This window comes from Onychomys torridus, chromosome 14, assembly GCF_903995425.1.
Source record: "Onychomys torridus chromosome 14, mOncTor1.1, whole genome shotgun sequence".
Taxonomy (NCBI): Eukaryota; Metazoa; Chordata; class Mammalia; order Rodentia; family Cricetidae; genus Onychomys; species Onychomys torridus.
Window position 1 is genome coordinate 55,952,281 of NC_050456.1, and position 19,981 is coordinate 55,972,261.

At 44.7% G+C, this 19,981-nt stretch overlaps 1 protein-coding gene across 1 annotated transcript in view; it reads right to left on the reverse strand.

Annotated features, from left to right (window-relative positions):
- Sptlc2 (serine palmitoyltransferase long chain base subunit 2) overlaps positions 1-18,015 on the reverse strand; it is an 80,534-nt gene extending 62,519 nt beyond the window's left edge. The window contains exon 1 of the mRNA XM_036206601.1: positions 17,712-18,015. Within this exon, the coding sequence (XP_036062494.1) occupies positions 17,712-17,837 (126 nt within the window). The 5' untranslated portion in view covers positions 17,838-18,015. The remainder of the gene's footprint in view (positions 1-17,711) is intronic.
- Between the last annotated feature and the right edge of the window lie 1,966 nt (positions 18,016-19,981).

Sequence of the window (19,981 nt, forward strand, 5' to 3'; positions counted from 1 at the left end):
GAGCAGACGGGAGAGCTCAGAGCTTTAGCCGCCAAGGCTGATGACTGAGTTCAATCCTGGACCCACAGGATGAACTGACTCCTGCACACGAGCTGTCTGAAGCGCATGGGTGCCCACATGGCAGGAATGTGAGCCAAAACTAAGGGTTATGAAAACGGCTTACAGAAACCAGTACTGCATAAAATAATTTTTAAAGAAAATTTTAGGGAGTTTTATTGGAGGTACACTGCATGGGTGGATAAGGTTTCCCTGAGAAGACCCCTAAACACATGCACAGACACACACTAAATAAAAATAAAAAAAATTTTAAAGAATAAAGCTCGGCAATGGTGGTACACAACTTTAATCGCAGCACTCTGGGAAGCAGAGACAGGCAGATCTCTGTGAGTTCAAGGCCAGCCTGGTCTACACAACTAGTTCTAGGACAGCCAGGGCTACAAAAACAACCTGTGGGGGCTGGGGGGAGAATAAATAAATAACAAAGAAGGTGCAATTTAACTTAGGAAGGACAAAAGAACAACCAGCAGCCATCATGCACTGATCCTGTCTCTCTTTATTTGGATCTAAGTGTACATTCCCCAACTTTTAAAGATTATTCCTTATTCTATCTTTTAAGATACCTTTAGTGTTTGTTTACGAGACAGGGTTTTAGCATGTCACCCAGATAGTCTTAGACTTGTAAACCTCTGCCTCAGCCTTCTGAGTGCTGGGATTACAGGTATGAGTCACTTTGCCTGGTAGCACTCGGGTTTTAATATACAAATACAAAGATACTTTACTTTTGATTTCAATGATTGAAACATTTTACTTTTTGGTTAATTTTCATGGAAATCTTATTTTACAGAAGAAACTCCTGAGGAAAGAACTAAGAATATCGGGCTGCAGTCAGGGCAATCAACCAAAATTACTAGGAGCATATTGACAAAAACACTGTGCAGGAATCCTGTCATATGAATTAGTAGAGAAGTCTCAAAGGAATCAAATAGGTCCTCTCTTGCTCTGCCAGGCATTCCTGATTAAAGGTATAACATAAATACAAATAAGAATTTATAGCTGGGCGGTGGTGGCACACGCCTTTAATCCCAGCACTTGGGAGGCAGAGCAGAGTGATCTCTATGAGTTCGAGGCCAGCCTGGGCTACAGAGTGAGATCTAGGACAGCCAGGGCTTCACAGAGAAACTCTGTCTCAAAAAACCAAAAGGAAAACAAACAAACTTCCATAACTAGGACTAGGAGATGGCTGTCGGTAAAGTCTGTGCCACATAAAATGTGAAGACCCCAGCACCTATTAACCAGCCTGGAATCGCAGTGACAGCAAGGCATGGACTATGAAACCAAGCTCTCCATGAACAAAACTGTACTGTGCATCTGAACTTGGGAATCCTCCAGCACTCTTGACAAACCAGTCACTCCAATGTGACAGCTTGACTGTAGCAAAGTACTAGCATATAAGTGGGCTGGGGAGATGGCTCAGCTGGTGAAGTTCTCACAGTGCACGATCCCATGCAGAGCAGCAGGAGGGGACTGAAGTTGGATCCCAGCAACTATGTGAAAAGCCAGCACTCTGAAAGAGAAAGAGGCATCCCTGATGTTTGCTGGACAGCCAGTACAGCTAAATCTGTAAATTCAGTGAGAGAGGCCCAATCTAAAAAACTAATGTGGATAGTGGATAGTGAGGAAGATACCACCATCGACCCTGGCCTCTACAAGTGTACACATGGAAATTCTAGCATCTCATCCCCTCCAGTCTCAACTGTAAGCACACAAGAATATGCTGCTGATAGCACTACTCAAGAGAAGATTCACAAATTTCAATGAACACCAAGGTGCATTTGCGTCAACAGGACTATTTCTGTTCAAGGAAATGCAAAAGCCAACAGAAAGGAAGACACCCCTCCCCCCAGTCAACTCTACAAACACACCAGTATAAAACAAGGAGAACAAGAGAAAAAAAACCAAACACGAAATTTTGTCCAAAGACTTCTTGCTGGCAATTAACCATATTCACGAAGCAGCTGAAAACATGGAGAGGTGGCTCAGTAGTGAAGAGCACTGGTTGCTCTCTAGAGGATGCCGGGTTTGATTCTCAACACCCACATGGCAGCTCACAACTGTCTGTAGCTCCAATTCTAGGGGATTTGATGACCTGTTCTGGCCACTGCAGGCAGCAGACAAGTGGTGCACAGATATCCATGCAGGCGAAACACTCATACACATAAAATTAAAAGACAAAAGGAAAAAGAAAAGATACCCTTAATACACAACACACACACACACACACACACACACACACACACACACGTGCTAAAACTGACTAGAAAGAGACACAAGAAATCAGAGTAGTGAGGCTAGTGAGATCACTAACTCAGTGGTTAAGAGCACTGGCCAGCTCTTCCAGAGGAATGAGTCCATCGAATTCCTAGCACCCACACAGAGGCCCACAACTGTCTGTTAAGCCCAGTCCTATGGGATCTGACATCCTCTTCTGGCCTTTGAGAGCACTAGGCACAAACCATGGAACACAGAATATGTATACAGGCAAAACACCTATATGCATTATATACATTAAATAAAATTTTAAAGTGAGAAACAGAGTAGGTAGCAAGAGAGAATGGACAATTGTATGTACAGCATCTTCTAAACCACTCTGATGCTTGTTTAGTTTCTGTTTGTACGTACAGAGTTTTATTAGGCCAGGCTAGACTCACACTCACTATATACCTGAGAAAAGACTTGAAGTCGCCTAACCTTCCTGCCTCTGCCTAAACTCTGGGATTACAGGTATGTACCAGCACCTCACTCAGCCAGTTTGAATCTTGTCTCTTTTCTTCTAGTCAATACTATTACTGATTTTTTACTTGAATTTTGCAACTGACTTTATTCACTATTTAGATGGAAGAAAAAAAAAAACCTAAAAGCTGCCTATGCCTAACATAACTCAGGCTGTCTGACTACCCATCAGGTCTCCAACCTTTTGATATTGCAACATAATGTGATCTACAAAGGTCACATTTAAAAACCAAACAACATAACAACATGACACTCAGACAATGTGATGCACATCGAAAGACAGGCAGATCTCTGTCAGTTCCAGGGCAGCCAGAGATATACAGTGATATCCTGTCTCAAAAACAAACAAACAATCTTGTAACAAAACAACAAAAATAATCAGCATTTTAAACAGGTTTATAATTGTTTTGTGTTGGGCCCCATTCATAGCTATCCTGGGGCACAGGCTGAACACACCAGAGTCCTACAGTCTCTGGGGAACCTTCACCTGCTTATTAGTTTTCAACAGACCTTGGATGCCGGAGCAAACAGATCTATGCTTCGATTCCCCTTTCTTTCCTCACAACTCTAAATTTACATTCCCATTTGCCTCTATCTTTCGGATTCCACACATCTCAAACTCAGCAAAAGGAGTACTGAGCTTACCTTCCCACCCCAGCCCTCCCTCTCTCCACCAAAACCTGACCCTCCCTACTACCTCTTTTGATCCCTAGTGCCGTCACCCAGTCCACCCTGTCTCCCAGGTTCAGAGTCATCTTTAGGTCCACCTTACTCTCTGGCTTCCACCCAGAGTTAGTTCCAGACCTCTCTGGCTTCCACCCAGAGTTAGTTCCAGACCTTCTTGTTTGGCACCAGGGAGTGTGTTGTTTTTGTCTTTTGAGACAGGGTTCACGAAGCCCAGCCAGGTCTGGAAATCACTACATAGCCAAAATTCGATAGCCTGGTACAAGAGACTAGCATATCCTACTCCTTAATTACTAAAAAACCTTTTTTAACTATTCCAACATCCTTTGTGCCATCTGGTCTCCACACCACCTGGGCTCTCCCAACAGACCAATAAACATGCGCAAACAAATATGATCACAACACTGCCTCGCTCAAAAAGCATCACTATCTTTACAAGGCAAATTCTCAAGTCACCATCATGGCGTCTGACTAAGTCTAAGCCTTAGACAGTGTGGGCTGACATTTATTTCTTCCTCCTAACTCCTGAGTTCTTTGTTCCAGTCACAGTAAACTTCTTGTCAGTCTTAAAAAAAAAAACAAAAAACAAAAACTCTTCCAAGAATGAAACCCTTCCTCAAGTAAAGGCCACTGCTGAAAAGACAAGATGTAGTGAATTAAGTACATTACTTAGAAATGAGGAGATAACCCCAGAGACGGTGCTAAAGAGAAAATAGAAACCACTGCCTCTGAAGATGAAGAGATGTAGGAGAGAGAAGACTGTAGCGTATTTCACAAGTCTTGTGGAATTCAGATGCGTAGAGTCATGTGCTAGTTGAAGTAAAGGGATAAGAAAAAAGAAGAGAGGGAGGGAGGGAGGGAGGGAGAGGGAGAGGGAGAGAGAGAGAGAGAGATCCTTAAGGAAGGAAAGGGAGAGGAAGTTGGGGAATAGAGCACAACAGTCGAGCACTTGAGTAATGTGGGAGTGGACGGAGGAGGGCAGGAAAACAGAAAAGGAGACAAAAATTCTCTTTCTCAGCCATCTGTGAATCAGCTACAGTTACTGTTACCTTTTAATATTTGAACGTATTCTTTATTAAAAACAAGAACACTGCCGGTATGATGATGCACACCTTTAATCCCAGAACCTGGGAGGCAGAGGATCTCTCTGAGTTGAAGGCATGTCTGGCATACAAGACAGCCAAGGCTACTACTTCAGAGAGACCCTGTCTCAAACAACAAGCAAACTAACTAACTAAAAAAGAAAAACACAAGGATATCGAGTTACATAATAACAAATCAGAAAACTGATGCAGTACTAGTGTCTAGTCTACAACATTATTAAAATTTTGCCAACTATCTTTATGATGTCCTTTACAAAAAGGAACTCTGTCTTTGGTCTCAGGAAAAAACAAACAGGATTTAACTACACTGTAAAATAGAAGGACAGACTCCTGACTGAGCAGGTTTCACGAATCCCATGAAAGGATGAAGAGTTAACCATATAATGACTCAAACAGCAAAATGATAATTGGGGAAATCAAGGCATACATTTCTGATATGAACGCAAGCTCATATAAGTATGACTTCATCAAGCAGACGAATGCATGCCAGCTGCATGCTAGGTCAGAGTCTGACCATCTAGTGGATGCTCTGTATTATCTTTAAGTCTCTATGTCCAGTTCCTGGGGAGGACTTCAGTTCCTTCCCCAACATTCACGTAAAAAGTCAGGCAAGGTAGCACTGCACTTCTGATCTCAGTGCTAGGGAGCAAGAGACAGGTGGATCCCTGGGGTGCACTGGCCAGCCAGCCTAACCTACTGAGCAAGCTCCAGGCCAGTGAGAGACCCCCTCTCAAAAAATTAAGGTCAGTGTCATATGTGGTGGCACATACCTTTAATCCAAGCACTCAGGAGGTAAGAGGCAGGTGAATCTCTCTGAGTTTAAGGCCAGCCTAATCTACATGGTAAATTCTAGGCTAGCCAGGGATGCATAGTAAGACCTTGTTTCAAATAATGATGTTGACGATAAATATTATGTAATAACATAAAACAATAAAGCAAAAGGCGCCTAAGGACCGACATTTGGTATCCTCTCACCTCTACATACACATGCCCGAACATGAACACACACACCCCTTCCCACATGTATGTAACAAAGCAAAATAAATAAACCTAATGTCCAATATGAGCCACTTATTTCTCTTCAGCAACCCAAGAACTGCTATCATGCAGTAAGGGACCCCACACATTACTGTTGTTCTTTCAAATCAGGGCTGCTGGAATGATCTTTTCTTGGAATTACCCTCTCCCCATTGCATATCACATGCACTAGAGGAAGAGCCAGGAGATTCATGCAAATCACACAAGGTATATGCCATGCTTTGAATGTGTTTCCACAAACAGTCTCTTTCATAGGCAGAGAAACTACAAAAGTTAGGCAGGCCCCCTATTTTCGTGTAATTACAGTAAGTTCTGTAACGGCTGACTTGGTGGGTGTCTGGTGGTCTGGAAGGCCTAGGAGGCGCGGCCTGGGTGGAGGAGGCGTGGCCTTGTTGGAGGAGGTGTGTCACTGGGGTGGGCTCTGAGGTTTCAAAAGCCCACAGCAGCTTCAGTGTCTGTCTGTCTCTGCTGCCTGTGGATTGGAACATGAAACTCTCAGCTATGGCTTCAGCAACCACGCCTGCCTGCTTCCCACCGTGACAATGGACTCACCCTCTGAAACTGTAAGCAACCCCCACCCTTACGTGCTTCTTGTAAGAGCTGCCTTGGTTGTGGTCTCTCCACAGCAATAGCACAGTAATGTCAACGGACGGAAACGTGCTCCCCAAACCAGCTGTCAAACACACACTGTACCACACGACTGTCCAACTGAAAACCCCACTCTTTCTGAACAGATTGATTCTCTAACTCAGGTAGGAAAGCAATCACCAAGAAGAACAAAAGCGGCTGTGAAGATAAAGGAATAGGTGGAATCACACCAGGTAATGGCGATTAAAGATCTATAGTAATGTGGGCATAGGATTTTAATTAAACGATGGGGAAATAGACCAGAACAGAAAGTCCAGTAAAAGAGCACTGTGAATAAAAAATTGGACCAATGATAGAAGTGGTGTTTCAAATTACTGAAGAATGAATTGCTTTTTTATAAATGAAAAAAGTTTAGTATGTGCAAATAAATAAAAAGTAGACCCCTGGTCAAGAAATGGTGGCTCACACCTTTTATCTTAGCACTCAGGAGACAGACACAGGAGGATCTCTGTGAGTTTGAGTCCAGCCTAGTCTATATAGTAAGTTCCAGGACAGCCAGAACTACATAGAGACCATCTCTCAAAATACACAAATTAATTGATTAAATAAATAATAGATAGATCCCTATCTGATAACATACTGTAAAAAAAAAAAAAAAATCCGGGGTTGGGGATTTAGCTCAGTGGTAGAGTGCTTGCCTAGTAAGCACAAGGCCCTGGGTTCGGTCCTCAGCTCCGGCAAATTGAAACATGCTAAAAAATAATCTTTATGATCTTGAAGTATACAATAATTTCCCTAAAATCAAAGCATAAGCTACTGAGTAAAGGTTAAAAATCTCTGCACATGCATGTGTGTATGTCTATTTGTGTGTGTATGTGACTAGTTTTGTACTGGGGCATGTGCATGCATGTGCAGATAGAGGCCAGAGGCTGATGTCAGGCGTCTTCCTCAATTATCCTATACTTTACACAGTATACCCTTTTGTCCACTCAGCCCCATCTGTAAAGTGTTCGTTGCAATGAGTCGTTGGTCTGGTTCAAGGCCTCTGGCACACCATCATCACTGGACCCTCACCGAGACTTCTCTCGGATATCCCGCTGTCGCCCTGAGTCATGAGATCCTGTGGTTATTGTTCCGCAGGATCAGTCTCTTCACACGCGCCAGCAGGTCATACATGGGGCAGCTGTTAGGGTGGGCCAACCCAAGGCCCAGGATGTGGGTTTGGGTGGTAGTGGAGAAGCTAGTCCCTGCCTTTGGTACTGCCCCCTCAGGTAAGGGGCGGAGCCAGCTCTCCTAGGCCCATGCCATGAGGGAGGGCCACAGCTCTCCCACACCTCTCCTACATCCGTGGTGAGGCCATCTATCCCATGAGGGCTGGGGCCAACTTTCCTGCTAAAATGTCCAACGAGAGGTAGGGCCAGTTATTCCAGGGTCTAGTAAGGGGTGGGACAGGCTCAGCAAGACCCTCAGATTTCAACACACATAGTTCCTATGAGCCCCTGTGGTAACACAGGTCATGGACATCAACACAGACCCCAGGTGCAGCAGGAACAGGAACCCAGACATGGCCCTCTGCAGCAGCTTGGGCCCAAATGTCATCATGGCCCCAGTGGCAGCAAGGTCCTTGAACACCAACATAGTCTCAGGTGGCTGCACAGCCCTCGGTGGTGCTATGGATATCAACTCAGACCTTGGTTGCTATAGGAACACGGACCCAGATATAACCCTAGACAACAAAAGGGCCCCAACATGGCCCCAGTGGCAGCACGACCCTCAGACACCAACATGGCTACAGGTTGTGGCCTAGACCCTGGGCATATGTGTGGCCTTTGGTGGTACCATGGGCCATAGACATCAATACAGACCCCAGCTATGGGAGGACCACGGTCTTCGGCAGCAGCTTGGGTCCACATGGATGGGACATACCTTTAATACCAGCACTTGGGAGGCAGAAGCAGCCACCTGTGAGTTCAAGGCTAGCCTGGCCCACAAAGCAAGTTCCAGGACAATCAGAGCTACAGAGAGAAACCCTGTCTAGGGTGTGTGTGTGTAAAAACAGACTTTTGCCCCTTTGAAAGTTAAAAAAAATTAAGCATGAAGGACTGCAATGTAGCTAGGTTGTCAAAATGTTTGCTTTGCAATCATTAAGGTCTAGTTCTAATCTCTGGCACCCACAAAACCTATCCTCCTGCCTTCCTTTAACTGTCTTCTGCAACTATATCTGCACAACAGTCCACAGAGAAAGAGAGAGGAAGAGGAAAAAGATGCACACCTCACTTTGGTCACTTCCCCCTGTCAGAAATCATCACATGGGCATCCTTTAACTGCAAGAGACTTGGAACTGGGTTGCCATGTGACACTGAGAACCTGAGATTTGATTACTAATATGAAAATAGGGAGAACGCATAGTGGAGAGCAGTTAGTAGTCTCTGCTGCAACATGGCAGAAGAAAAGCCCTAACTAGATTTCTTTTTCCTTAAACAATCAATTTTCCTGAAAGCTTGCATTAAATGACCTATTGCTTCCTCTTTGTTTTGTGAGTTAACCTTGCTTAGGGTAGTTTTGAATTTGTTCCCCATAATTTGACAAACAGGAGACAAATACAGAATTTTGATATGTGGTCTTCTAGAGTTTTGAGAATATCTATCTTCATATACATTATGAACAATGTGGTACATTGATAGTTATATCAGGTGAGTAAAATCTGATATCCTGAAATATAATATGTATTCTATTTTGTTTTGCTATTGCTGTGGTAAAACACTGACCAAAAGCAAATTGGAGAGAAAAGGGTTTGAGTTGCATGTGCCAATCACAGGCCATCACTAAGTAGATGGAATCGGGGCAGAAACTCATCAAGCAAAGCAGAGACAGAAACCACAAAAAAACCTGCTTACTGGCTTGCTTCAGGCTCACAGTCAACTACCTTTTTCTTCCTCCCAGGACCACCTGGCCAGCAGTGGCATCGCCCAGTGAACTGGGTCCTCCCACATCCATCAACAATCAAGGAGATGCCACACTGACAAGCCTACAGGTTCCCTCCTCCCACATGACTCTAGTCTGGGTCAAGTTGACAAAAACAAAATCTAACACACATGCATGCACACACCCTGAAGCCCTAAAGAGTCTATAGGATATGCTAACTAGTATATACCAACAGCAGCCTCGACAATCGTGAGAGCTTTTCACAGACAAAGTGTACTTGTCACGGTTTTAGCTGAGAGTAACAAAGAAGGCTATAGCTGAACTAAATGAACAGGTGACTTGCTCGAAGGATGGTGGTACGCAATAAGGGAGAAAACTGATGAGGACAAAGGATTCCCAAAGGCACAGAGCAGCTAACTCCCAGGCCTCAGGAGCAGAGGTTTCCTAACCTTTTCTCAAGGCAGCCAGCCACTTTTCAGACTCTCTCATCAGAAACTTCTCCATTATCTATTAAGAGAGGGTTGTTGGGTTCCTTTTGCTAAGTTCCTTTAGCATTATGACCAAGGAAATATGGTCAAATACAGATGCGGCCATAGGAGTCCACTCCACACATAAAATGTGTTCTCAGACAAGAAAAATGGGCACATGCAGCCACACTCAACTAGCCTGTGTAAAGGGCCAAGCAAAGAGGTTGGCATGACAGGATCGGCACACATTAGAGATGTGTAAGAGCTGAGACAAAGAGCGGGCTATGGGGCAGAGCTGCCATGTGTTCAGCCTCCTGCCTGAGCCTGAGTGACTGAAACAGAAACTGCTACAATGGAAATCAGGGCAGTGTAAGACTCAAATGTCCCCACAAGATCATACTGTTGAACACTTGGCCCCAGGCAGGCAGTGCTGTTGTGGAGCCTTTGGGAGGAGAGCCCTGGCTGGCAGCAATCAGTCACTGGGAGCAGTCTTGAAGGTTATAGCCAAGCCTGATCCTAATCTAGAGCTCTCTGCTTCCTGGTCCACCGGCACAAGGTCAACGCGGTCCTGCCTGCATGGAACTGCTCCACATGCCTTCAAAGCCACGGCAGACTGGACCCCTAAAACTGCTGAGAAAACTAACACAGCATTAACTTGTGCAGACACACTTGCCCAGTGTGCCTCTCAATGGACACCTTCCAGTCCATAGAAAGCTGAAGGCCTCTGTCGTGGGTTTGCAGTAGGATAAATAAAAATCATGTCAAATGATGTTTTCTAGTAAGCCCTGGGAGCTAGTCTCAGTCCATCTTACATGAGATAGATACTGCCAAATATCAGGGATTTTATCTGCTAAAAGGAGCTATGGTCACAACCTTGCAAATGTTTCCTGCTGATTAAAAACATGGCCGGCTTTGGCATAGCTTGTGGATTTACACAAAGGCTCGCACTATTCTTTCTAGCATGTGTGGTATGCAGTAGAAGAGGCTAGTACACTTCTGTAAAATTCCAAGAAAAGGCCAGCCTCTGTTTTCACCACCGGCTTTTCTCATACCGCTTCCTCCCAACTCTGTTCTTGCACATCAAAACTCTGGGTGTGTTGCACGTATTTGTGTTATCTGAGAAGCACTACGGTTATCTAGTATTCTATCTTTGGTACCTCCTCTTCTAGCTTAATGCCCTCTTCTACACACTTTACCAACTCCATGGCTTCAACTTCCATCCACGCCCTCTTTAACCAATTCTCAAGAGATGAAATCAATTATCATCCTTAATTATCCAATTTAATGTCCCCAAAACTATGAATGGATTCTGAACTGTCATCAGAGTACTGGGAATCAAACCTGAGGCCCTCTGGAAGGGTAGCCAGTACTCTTAACAGCTGAACCATCTCTCCAGATCCTAGTAATGAATTCTGAATTCAATGGTATGGTAGAGTCAGACAAACTAAATACAACCAAGACTCTTCCAAACTCAAGTGACATAAATGTCTGAACTTTAATCTTATTTGCAAATTGAGGATACTATTTACCTAGAAAGGCTTTTCTCATTGTTTTTTAACTTTGTTAATTAACCAATGACAATTTCATACATGTACATAGTGCACTCATTCTACTTAATCTCATCTTCCAGCTCCTCTTTCCTCCTACCTGTTTTCCACCTCTTCTCCCATCTATGTCCTTTTCTCATCTATGTCTTGTTTTATATTATAACACTCTGAATCTTAACCAGGAAGGTAGTGTGGCCACAGGTTTAGCCGCGGCATTTTGTACACAGCTGAAGGCAATAATTGTCCCTTCCCCAGAATCCGTCAATAGCCAAGAGTTCTGCAGGGAGATGAAGGCCCCATGACCGTCTGCATGATTGCACTGTGCAGGCATTTGCAGATGCTGGGAGATCATGTTTGTAATGGCAGTGCCACACCATGTAGACAGCAGCAGCTCACGTTTCTTCTCTTGGTCTTCCAGTAAGTGTTCTGCAATGGTGTCCTCTTCTTTTTTCTCTAAGATGGGATCTTATGCAGTCCAGGCTCAAAATCACTATGAATCTGAACTTCTCTGTTCTCTTGTCCCCACTCCCGAGTGCTCTACCACCAACACTCAGTTGCTGTGGAATAATCCTTCTGCACACTGTGAAAATATGTTGCTATGACTGATTTAATAAACAAGCTAATAGCTGAACAGAATAAAGTTAGGCGAGAAAGTCAAACAGAATAAGGGATTAGGAAGGGCGGAGTCAGAGGAGTCACCAGCCAACTGGAGAACAGAATTGGACATACAAAATGGGATAGAAGTAAAAGCCATGAGCCTTGGGGCCACACACAGATGAATAGAAATGAGTTAAGTTATAAGAGCTGATTAGTAACAAGTCTGAGCTATTGGCCGAGTATATATAATTTTTATCCAGTCTCTAAATTAGTTGTTTGGGAAGCTGCTGCCGGTTATTTGGGAGCAGGTGGTCGGGACAGGAAAATTCTGCCTACACTCAGGTTCTACGCAGTTCTAGAGATAGAACCCAGGGCTTCGTGTATGCTAGGCAAGCACTCTACAATTGCACCACACCCACAGCCCTCTCTATTACTATTATTATTCATAATTTCTCACTGTCTGAAACATTGCTTATCCTCCTTCATGAAATAGCTTGGCTTTTCTCAAACTACTTCCTCCTGTGTTTTCAAGGCTATTCTTCAACTGTGTGTATGTCTTCCAAGGAGCATTATGATTCTTAAGTTTAATGACCTTGGTATCGTTGATTCTAGCTTAAGGACATCTTCTATATACTTTACCAATGCCACAGCTTCAAAGACTACCCATACCTTCAAACAACATCTCCTGAATTCTTACTCTATGCAGACATATAATATAAACATTAAAATCTCAAACATTTGCTTTAGGGTTTTCAAATTAGGGAAAAAAGGCTTATTTAAGGCCACTCGGGAGGTAGAGGCAGGCAGATCTCTGTGAGTTTGAGGCCAGCCTGGTCTACAGAGTGAGTTCCAGGACAACCTCCAAAGCTATATAGAGAAACCCTGTCTCAAACAAACAAACAAAAAGGTTTATTTGAACTGATTCAAGATCATTACATTTGGGCTAGGGGCATGCCTTATTTGGTAGGGTGTTTGCCTAAAATGCATAAAGCCCCAGGTTAGATTCCCAGTACCATGGTGCTACATGTGATTCCAGCATTTGGGAGATAAAAACAGGAGGATCAGAAGTTCGAGGCCATCTTTGACTACATAACAACTTTGAGCCTGTTTGAAATGTTTGCCTTAAAGAAATGATCAATGATTCAAGAGCTAGACATGTTGAACATGACTTAGACATTACACAATGTACACATCTATACATTTATCAAAACATTACATAGATACAATTTTGGAGTTTTTCTATCAATTGACTGTAACACAAAACAACTGTTCCAATGCTTTGAGATCTTACAGTGAATATGCACCATTTCTACCACCAAGAGTAACAATCTTTTAAAAAAGAAAAATAGCCTCAACTTCATTAAGGGTCTTGAAAATAGTATTAAAGATAACAAACATAAAATAAAATTTCTGAGATTAAGTGGGTAAAGAGCAAATGGCTATCTTACTATTCACAAATCACAAATTATAGAAGTTTTCTTAGAAACTACTCAGGAGGCAAGTGATTTGTGGCCACAAACCATTTATTTAATCAAGTAAGACACAACCACTCTGCATGCAAACACTGCCTCTACCCATCCCTCTCAATTGCCCACTCTACATAAACACTGCTTCTTTCAATAACCGAATCAGGCAATCAGCTCTCTCGCTGAGAGGATGACAGGCTTCTAGTGTACCTGAGCCCACCTAACAAACTGGAAGCCTGTCCTCCCTGAACACCCATTGTAAATGGTTTATAACTTCCTAAGGATTCTTTTGTTGTTGTTGTTCTTTGTTTTGTTTTGCAAACAGGGTTTCTCTGCGTAGCCCTGGCTGTCCTGGAACTGGCTCTGTAGACCAGGCTGGCCTCAAACGCACAAAGTGCTGGGATTAAACATGTGCATCACCAGAGCCCAGCCTAAAAATTCTTATTAAAGAGGCTTGAGTCCCACAAATGACTGGAATCTCTCCGACCCAGCTAATAAAAACTCAATGTTCTTTAGGGCAAAATGCCTTTGAAACAAAGACTTATCTCACAAGGTCTCCTTAGTTACAACATTATTTCTGCCTAGAGCCTAAGGTGTCTTACCCTGCCAGACCAGGACGTATGATGGCTATTAGGGCTACTATTCCTACTACCTCATAACCAAAGCCAGACCCCGTTTGTCTTGAGTGGAAAGAAAAGCTAGGGGTAAATCACCCTCCTTAGTTATGTGGGGCCTCTTTCTGACATCACTCTTGTATCCCATGCTTGACTTCTACTGAACAGAACTTATGCCCTGCTGCTTCCTTGTGACCAAACTCTACTGATTCTGGTAATTAGAAGTCTTACCTCCCTCTACATTTCTCATCAAAAGAAAGTTAGGTTCAAAGCTGTCCCGATGACAATAATCCTTTCTCTTTTTTCATACTGTTTTTTTGTTTTTGTTTTTTTTTTTAAACAAAATCTGCCAGGTGTGGCCTTTAATCCCAGCACTCAGGAGGCACAGGCAGGCAGATCTCTGTGAATTCCAGGCCAGCCTAGTTTACAGAGTGAGTTCCAGGACAGCCAGGGCCACATAGAGAAACCCTGTCTGGAAAAACAAAACAAAATCAAAATCTGAGTCCAAACCTAAAATTTTATAAAGACACATCTTTTTAAAAGTGTTGATAACATACACAAACGTGTCATTTTCTTATTAATCAACTGTTAAATCCACAGAAACTAACCCCTGGTGATTAATATCACTAAACAATGTTATTGTGAAAATTTGCTGCAAACCCTCTATAAGACTTCCCCGTCCCCCAAGAATCCTGGCAATCTCTGGGAATTCTCGGCCCCCGGGACATGGATGCAGGAGGGTAAAAAGTTCAAGGCCAGTCTGACCTTTAAAAAAGTCACAGACTCAAAACAAACAAAAAGAACCCATAAACACAGACATTTGTTTTAAGAAAATCTTGCAGAGATAAAAGGACTGAATTACAAAGACAAAAAGACACCCTGAAGGTTCTTTCCAATTCTGATGCTGCAGATTGTTCTCAGTCTATAAATCACCCTTTACACCTTCAATAAAGGTGGACAGTCTTCCCACTTCTTTAATGGCAGATGAAATTTAGTGCTTTATTGTTCAACTCCTGACCACTGCCATCATTCACTGAACACTAGTAACCTCTGTTTCACAATACCTCCTCACCACATTATCTACTTATTAAAATCGGCCCCATCCAGGAGTTGCTGTTAACACAGGCAGTAATTCTCTTCAAACATACCCTGTTGAGTGTATAGAAATATCAGAAAGTGGCTGCCTCCCCTTGAGAGAAGAAAGTCTACAAGTTTCTAAATTCTCTCCAGTCCATTAAAAACATTATGACATGTTTTTAAACCCTTTAATGTTTCAGCCATGTGATATTTAGTATTTTAATGAAAGCCTGACACTTGTATACCTAGTATCTTATTGTGTATTTTCAGACAGAATTGGCACTATTTCCCAACAGCCCACTCACCCCCCCCAGGATGCAAGGAAAGACAAGCAGGGATTAGAGCACATACATTTTTTTTTAACTTAACATAACCAACTTCGAAACTACTTTAAGACATTCTCTTCTTCTCATAAACATAGAGCTCTTATTCCTCATAAATGAAATACCCCAGCTTTACAATTATTTGTGAAAAATAGTTTTCTAGAAAGGATACTGCAGTCCTTAGAACCTTCTTCCAAATGCCACTGTGCCTTGAGTGGAAATGTTCAATAAAGTACGCTAGATGAGCCAGGCAGATAGAACAAGCACAGACTTTCCTGGGGGTCTTTGAACAATCCTTCTTCCAGCCTCAGCTTCCTTCCCACATACTCATGCTCCTATTACAGGTGTTTGCCACCACACCCTGCTACAGTCACAGATTTTTATATTTCATTTTAATAACTTGCGATTTCTTCATCTTAACAGTTGGCAACCTCTGATGAAATACCATGCCTACAAATGCTACATTGTTGGGATTCCAGGAGGTCAGAATCTGATTTACTATTTAGTCAGAATATCTAGTGACTGAAAGGAACATTCAGACAGAAAGCATCTCTAACACGTGACTGGCTTTGGACTTCCTTCTTCCTCACCTATTATCTTCTAGCTCCAACTGACACATTCTATACTACTACAGTGTTGTCTCATTAGCCATCTTACACTGCTAGGGAAAAGAGCAAGTTCTTCCCTGGCTCATAACAACATCATCAACACACACACACACACACCCTTTTTGGGAGACAATGTCTCTCAACATAGCCCAAAACTGTCCTCAAACTCATAATGTAGACCAGGCTGGACTGAACTCTCGGAGATCCACCTGCAGATTCTGCTGGGATTAAAGGCCAGCCACACAAAGCCCAGACCACAAACTGACTTTTATCACACCCTCTCTCACATAATCATTTTTTGAAAACCAATCTTTTGAATCTTAACACCTTACACATTCAAGGGGTCAAGTCTCTTCTATGTAATCCCTATCGTAAGCCTCCATCCGCTCTTCCGCAGAGTCTCAATAACTCAGCATGATCTGGAAAAAACCCTTCCATAGCACGGTGTTAACAGGCCTATCACAGCTACTGATTGATTCAGCAGTTAGGTTAGTATCTATGTTAATGCCAAAGCAGAGTCATCCTATCAAAATTTCAATGATCACACTCGCTCCTGCTAATGGGTTAAAAACTACTATTCTTCCTGACACAAGATTTATAAACCTTAAAATCACCACATCACTCTTTTCCAGCAGCATCAAGTCTTACATCTTTTGAAGAAGTTCCTCTTTAAAAACACGTTTCAGTAGAGGAGTCAGTAGAGATAAATGAAAGGCTGGTTTAAAAAATACTGTCAGGAAAACCAGGCGTAGTGGCACCCGGCATTAATCCCAGCACTTGGGAGGTAGAGGCTGGAGGACCTCTGTGAGTTCGAGGCCAGCCTGGTCTACAAGGCAGGGCAGCTAGGGCTGTTACACAGAGAAACCATGTCTCAAAACAAACAAAATACTGTCAGAAGTCAGAATTCGTAAGGTATTTTAGAACTGCAAGAATATGTTGATGATTCAACTTCAGTTAATTAGTGTAAGGCCTCATGACAATTTACCACTGGATTAAGCAATGCCCTCTACGATAGCTCTGTTGCTTGGTGTAAGGGGCCACCAGAATCTAACTAAACTGGATGGTGGGATGGGGTCTCACCAATCGCATAACACGACAACTCTCAATACACGGGGGGGGGGGGGGGGGGGGGGGAGGTCCACAGTCAAGGTTTTCCTGGTAAAGGAAGTTCAGAAGGTGGTAGGAAGAGGCTGCCTGGGTGTACTTCCACAACCGCACTGCCTAACTTTCGGGGCTGCAAGACTCCACAGGAAGCATGTACATAAGGGGACCCGAGGAGGAACCCCGGGGAAGGTACTGCCGGGCTCCGAGGGAGTTCCTCTGCTTCCCATTGGGAGCGGCCTGCACTTTTTACAGGATCCACATGGGAAAGACTTGGAGGGGAAACCCAGCTTCCAGAGACCGAGAGAGCCCTTCGGAACAGCAAAGGCAGGGGTGCTCCGCATAGCCGAGGAGCCGGGCAGACTTGGGGAGCCCCGCGTGCCTGGGGAGCCCGTCGAGACCGGGGCACCGGGCAGAACTCGGGGACACCGCACACCTAAGAAGATCTGGGGAGTCCTGCATGGTTGGCAGCCCCTCATCGCTGGGGAGGCGAACCCGCAGGGCTGGGGAACCTCGAGTAACTGGAGAAGCGGCGTAACTGGGGAGCCCCACATGGATGCTGAGTCCCGCGCTGCCCTTGAGTCTCCGTCCCGCTCAGGGGGAGGCCCAGTCAATGCCGGGTCCCGGTGGCCAGCGCACCTGAGCCGCGCCTAGCCGCCAGCCGGCCGCGGAGACCCGCCCGCGCGGCTGCCCGTCCGGCCCGGCCCGGCCCGGCCCGGGCTTCGGCTCGCGGGGTCCCGGCCCACTGCCCCGGCCCCGCCCGGCTTCTTGATCCCGTCGTACCTGGCCGGCAGCGGCGGCGGTGGCGGTGCTGCTCCTCACGTACCCGTTCCTCACCTCCCCGTTCTTCACGCAGCCGTTCGCCCGCAGCGGGCGGCGGCAGCAGCAGCCTCCAGGCTCCGGCCGCATCGTCCCGGTAGCACCCGGCAGCAGGGCAGGCTCTGGAGGCGGCTGCGGCGCCAACTCCCGCTCCGCACCGCACCCACCTCCCCGAAACCGGAAAAGGCTGCAGCGCCGCTGCCAATTCCCGGTCCGGCCGTCACGCGAGGGCGGGGCCAGCGGAGAAAACTAGGCTCTCCGAAGCCGGGCGGCCGGAGGGAACACGGGGCGGAGCCTGATGGCGTCTGGCCAATCCAAAGACGAAGGAGGCGGGCCTCATGCTGCTTCTAGCCAATCAAGGGCGAGAGGAAAGCGGCTAGCGGGCGTCAAGGGGGCTTCTCCAGAGGAACTCGAGAGCTGGGCACTTGATTGGAGCTCTAGCCAGGGCGTAGATGGAGATTTGCTGCTTAATGGTCCAGACTGAAGAGGAGGCGGAGCCCGGAAAGAAGTAGCCAATTAGCGTGTGGAGAAAGAAACAGGGCTGAGCCCATCTCCAGAGCTGGTTCCCGGTTCTCCAGCACAGGTGGTGGTTGCCCTCTGTGCCCTTCCTCCCTAGAGGTTCTCGGATTGAATCCAAGCCCAAGACAGGCAGCTCCCTGATTTCATTAGCAAATTCCTCTGTGGGTGTTAATAGAATAGCCTTTTTTGACTGTCTCTCGCCGTTCTTCACTGTGCGCTACGCGAACGTCTCACGTGCTCATCACTTGTTCCTATCCGGGTTTTCCCTATATAATTTCCTTTGAAGACTTTTCCTTGAAAGTCAGGAGACCTGCTCTATTCCCAGATCTTCTGATAGCCGGAACTGAAACTTGAGGGACTAACTACTTTAAGGAACCTACTTCTTGTAAAATTCTTCCTGCTTCATAGATTCATTTGCAAGAATTAAATTAGCAAAGCGTTGAGCACCTATCAAAATACCTAATCCAGACCAGTAGCAAAAGAAAGGAAATTGATCAGCATTACAGCGACCTTTAGTTACCCATTAAAAAAATTTTAGTGTCATAATTAGAGTATGACTCAGTCTAGGTTTGAATCCTTGCTGCCTCACCTACTAGCTGAGTGACCTCTATGTGTCTTCCTCCACTCTGGGGGATAATAATAGTTGCCATAAGAGAATCTAATGAGTTAATGCATGTGATGTATTTTGTACAGAACCTAGCAATTAGTAAGTAAGTACTGGTTATTATTAATTGCTGAATGCATCTGTGTGAATCCCAACATCACACAGCCCCTACTCCCCTGGAGCTTTAGAAATGAGTTGGCAATGTATTTGTTTTGCTTGATTTAGGAGAGGACCAGTTTAACAGAAAGTGGAGAGAGCACAAAACTACTCTTGAGTCACAAGCATTATGATCTCAAAGTGAACACGAGAATCAAAAAGAACTATATGGAGCCTGGAGGGATGATTCAGCAGTTAAGAGCACTTAGTGCTCGTATGGAGGACCTGGGTTTGGTTCCTAGCACTCACATAGTGGCTCACAACTATCTAGAAGTCCAGTGTCAGAAGATCCAAAGCCTTCTTCTGATTTCTGAGGGCACCAGGCACAAACTTGGTGCACATACATACATGCAGGCAAAACACACACAGATATAAAATAAATAAATCTCCTTTTAAAAAGTTGGGTTTTGTTGTTGTTGTTTTTCTTTTAAAGCTCTGGATGCCTTTAAACCAAACATGGTGATGCATGGGTATAAAGCCCGCACTCATGAGTGGAGACAGGAGGATCAGGAGTTCAAGATAATCTTTGGCTATAAAACCAGTTCCTGGCCTGGCGGTGGTGGTTGTGGTTCACACCTTTAGTCCCAACACTCAGGAGGCAGGGGCAGGCGGATCTCGGTGATTTCAAGGCCAGCCTGGTCTACAGAGCGAGTTTCAAGACAGTCTCCAAAGCTACAGAGAGAAACCCTGTTTCAAAAAAACAAACAGTTCTGGGCCAGCCCAGGGTATGGAGTCTCTGTCTTAAACATGAGGGGGTGGGTAATCAATGAAAGACTGATGGGAAAACATGAAGCGTTGAGCCCGTGTTCTGAGCATCTACTTAAAATCCCAGTGCTAAGGACGCAGAGACAGGAGGATTCCCAGAATTATCCGTCCAGTCAGTCTAACTGAATTGGTGAGCTCCAAGTTCGAAGACTCTGTCTCAAAATTAAGGTAGAAAGGGAGTGAGGAAGAC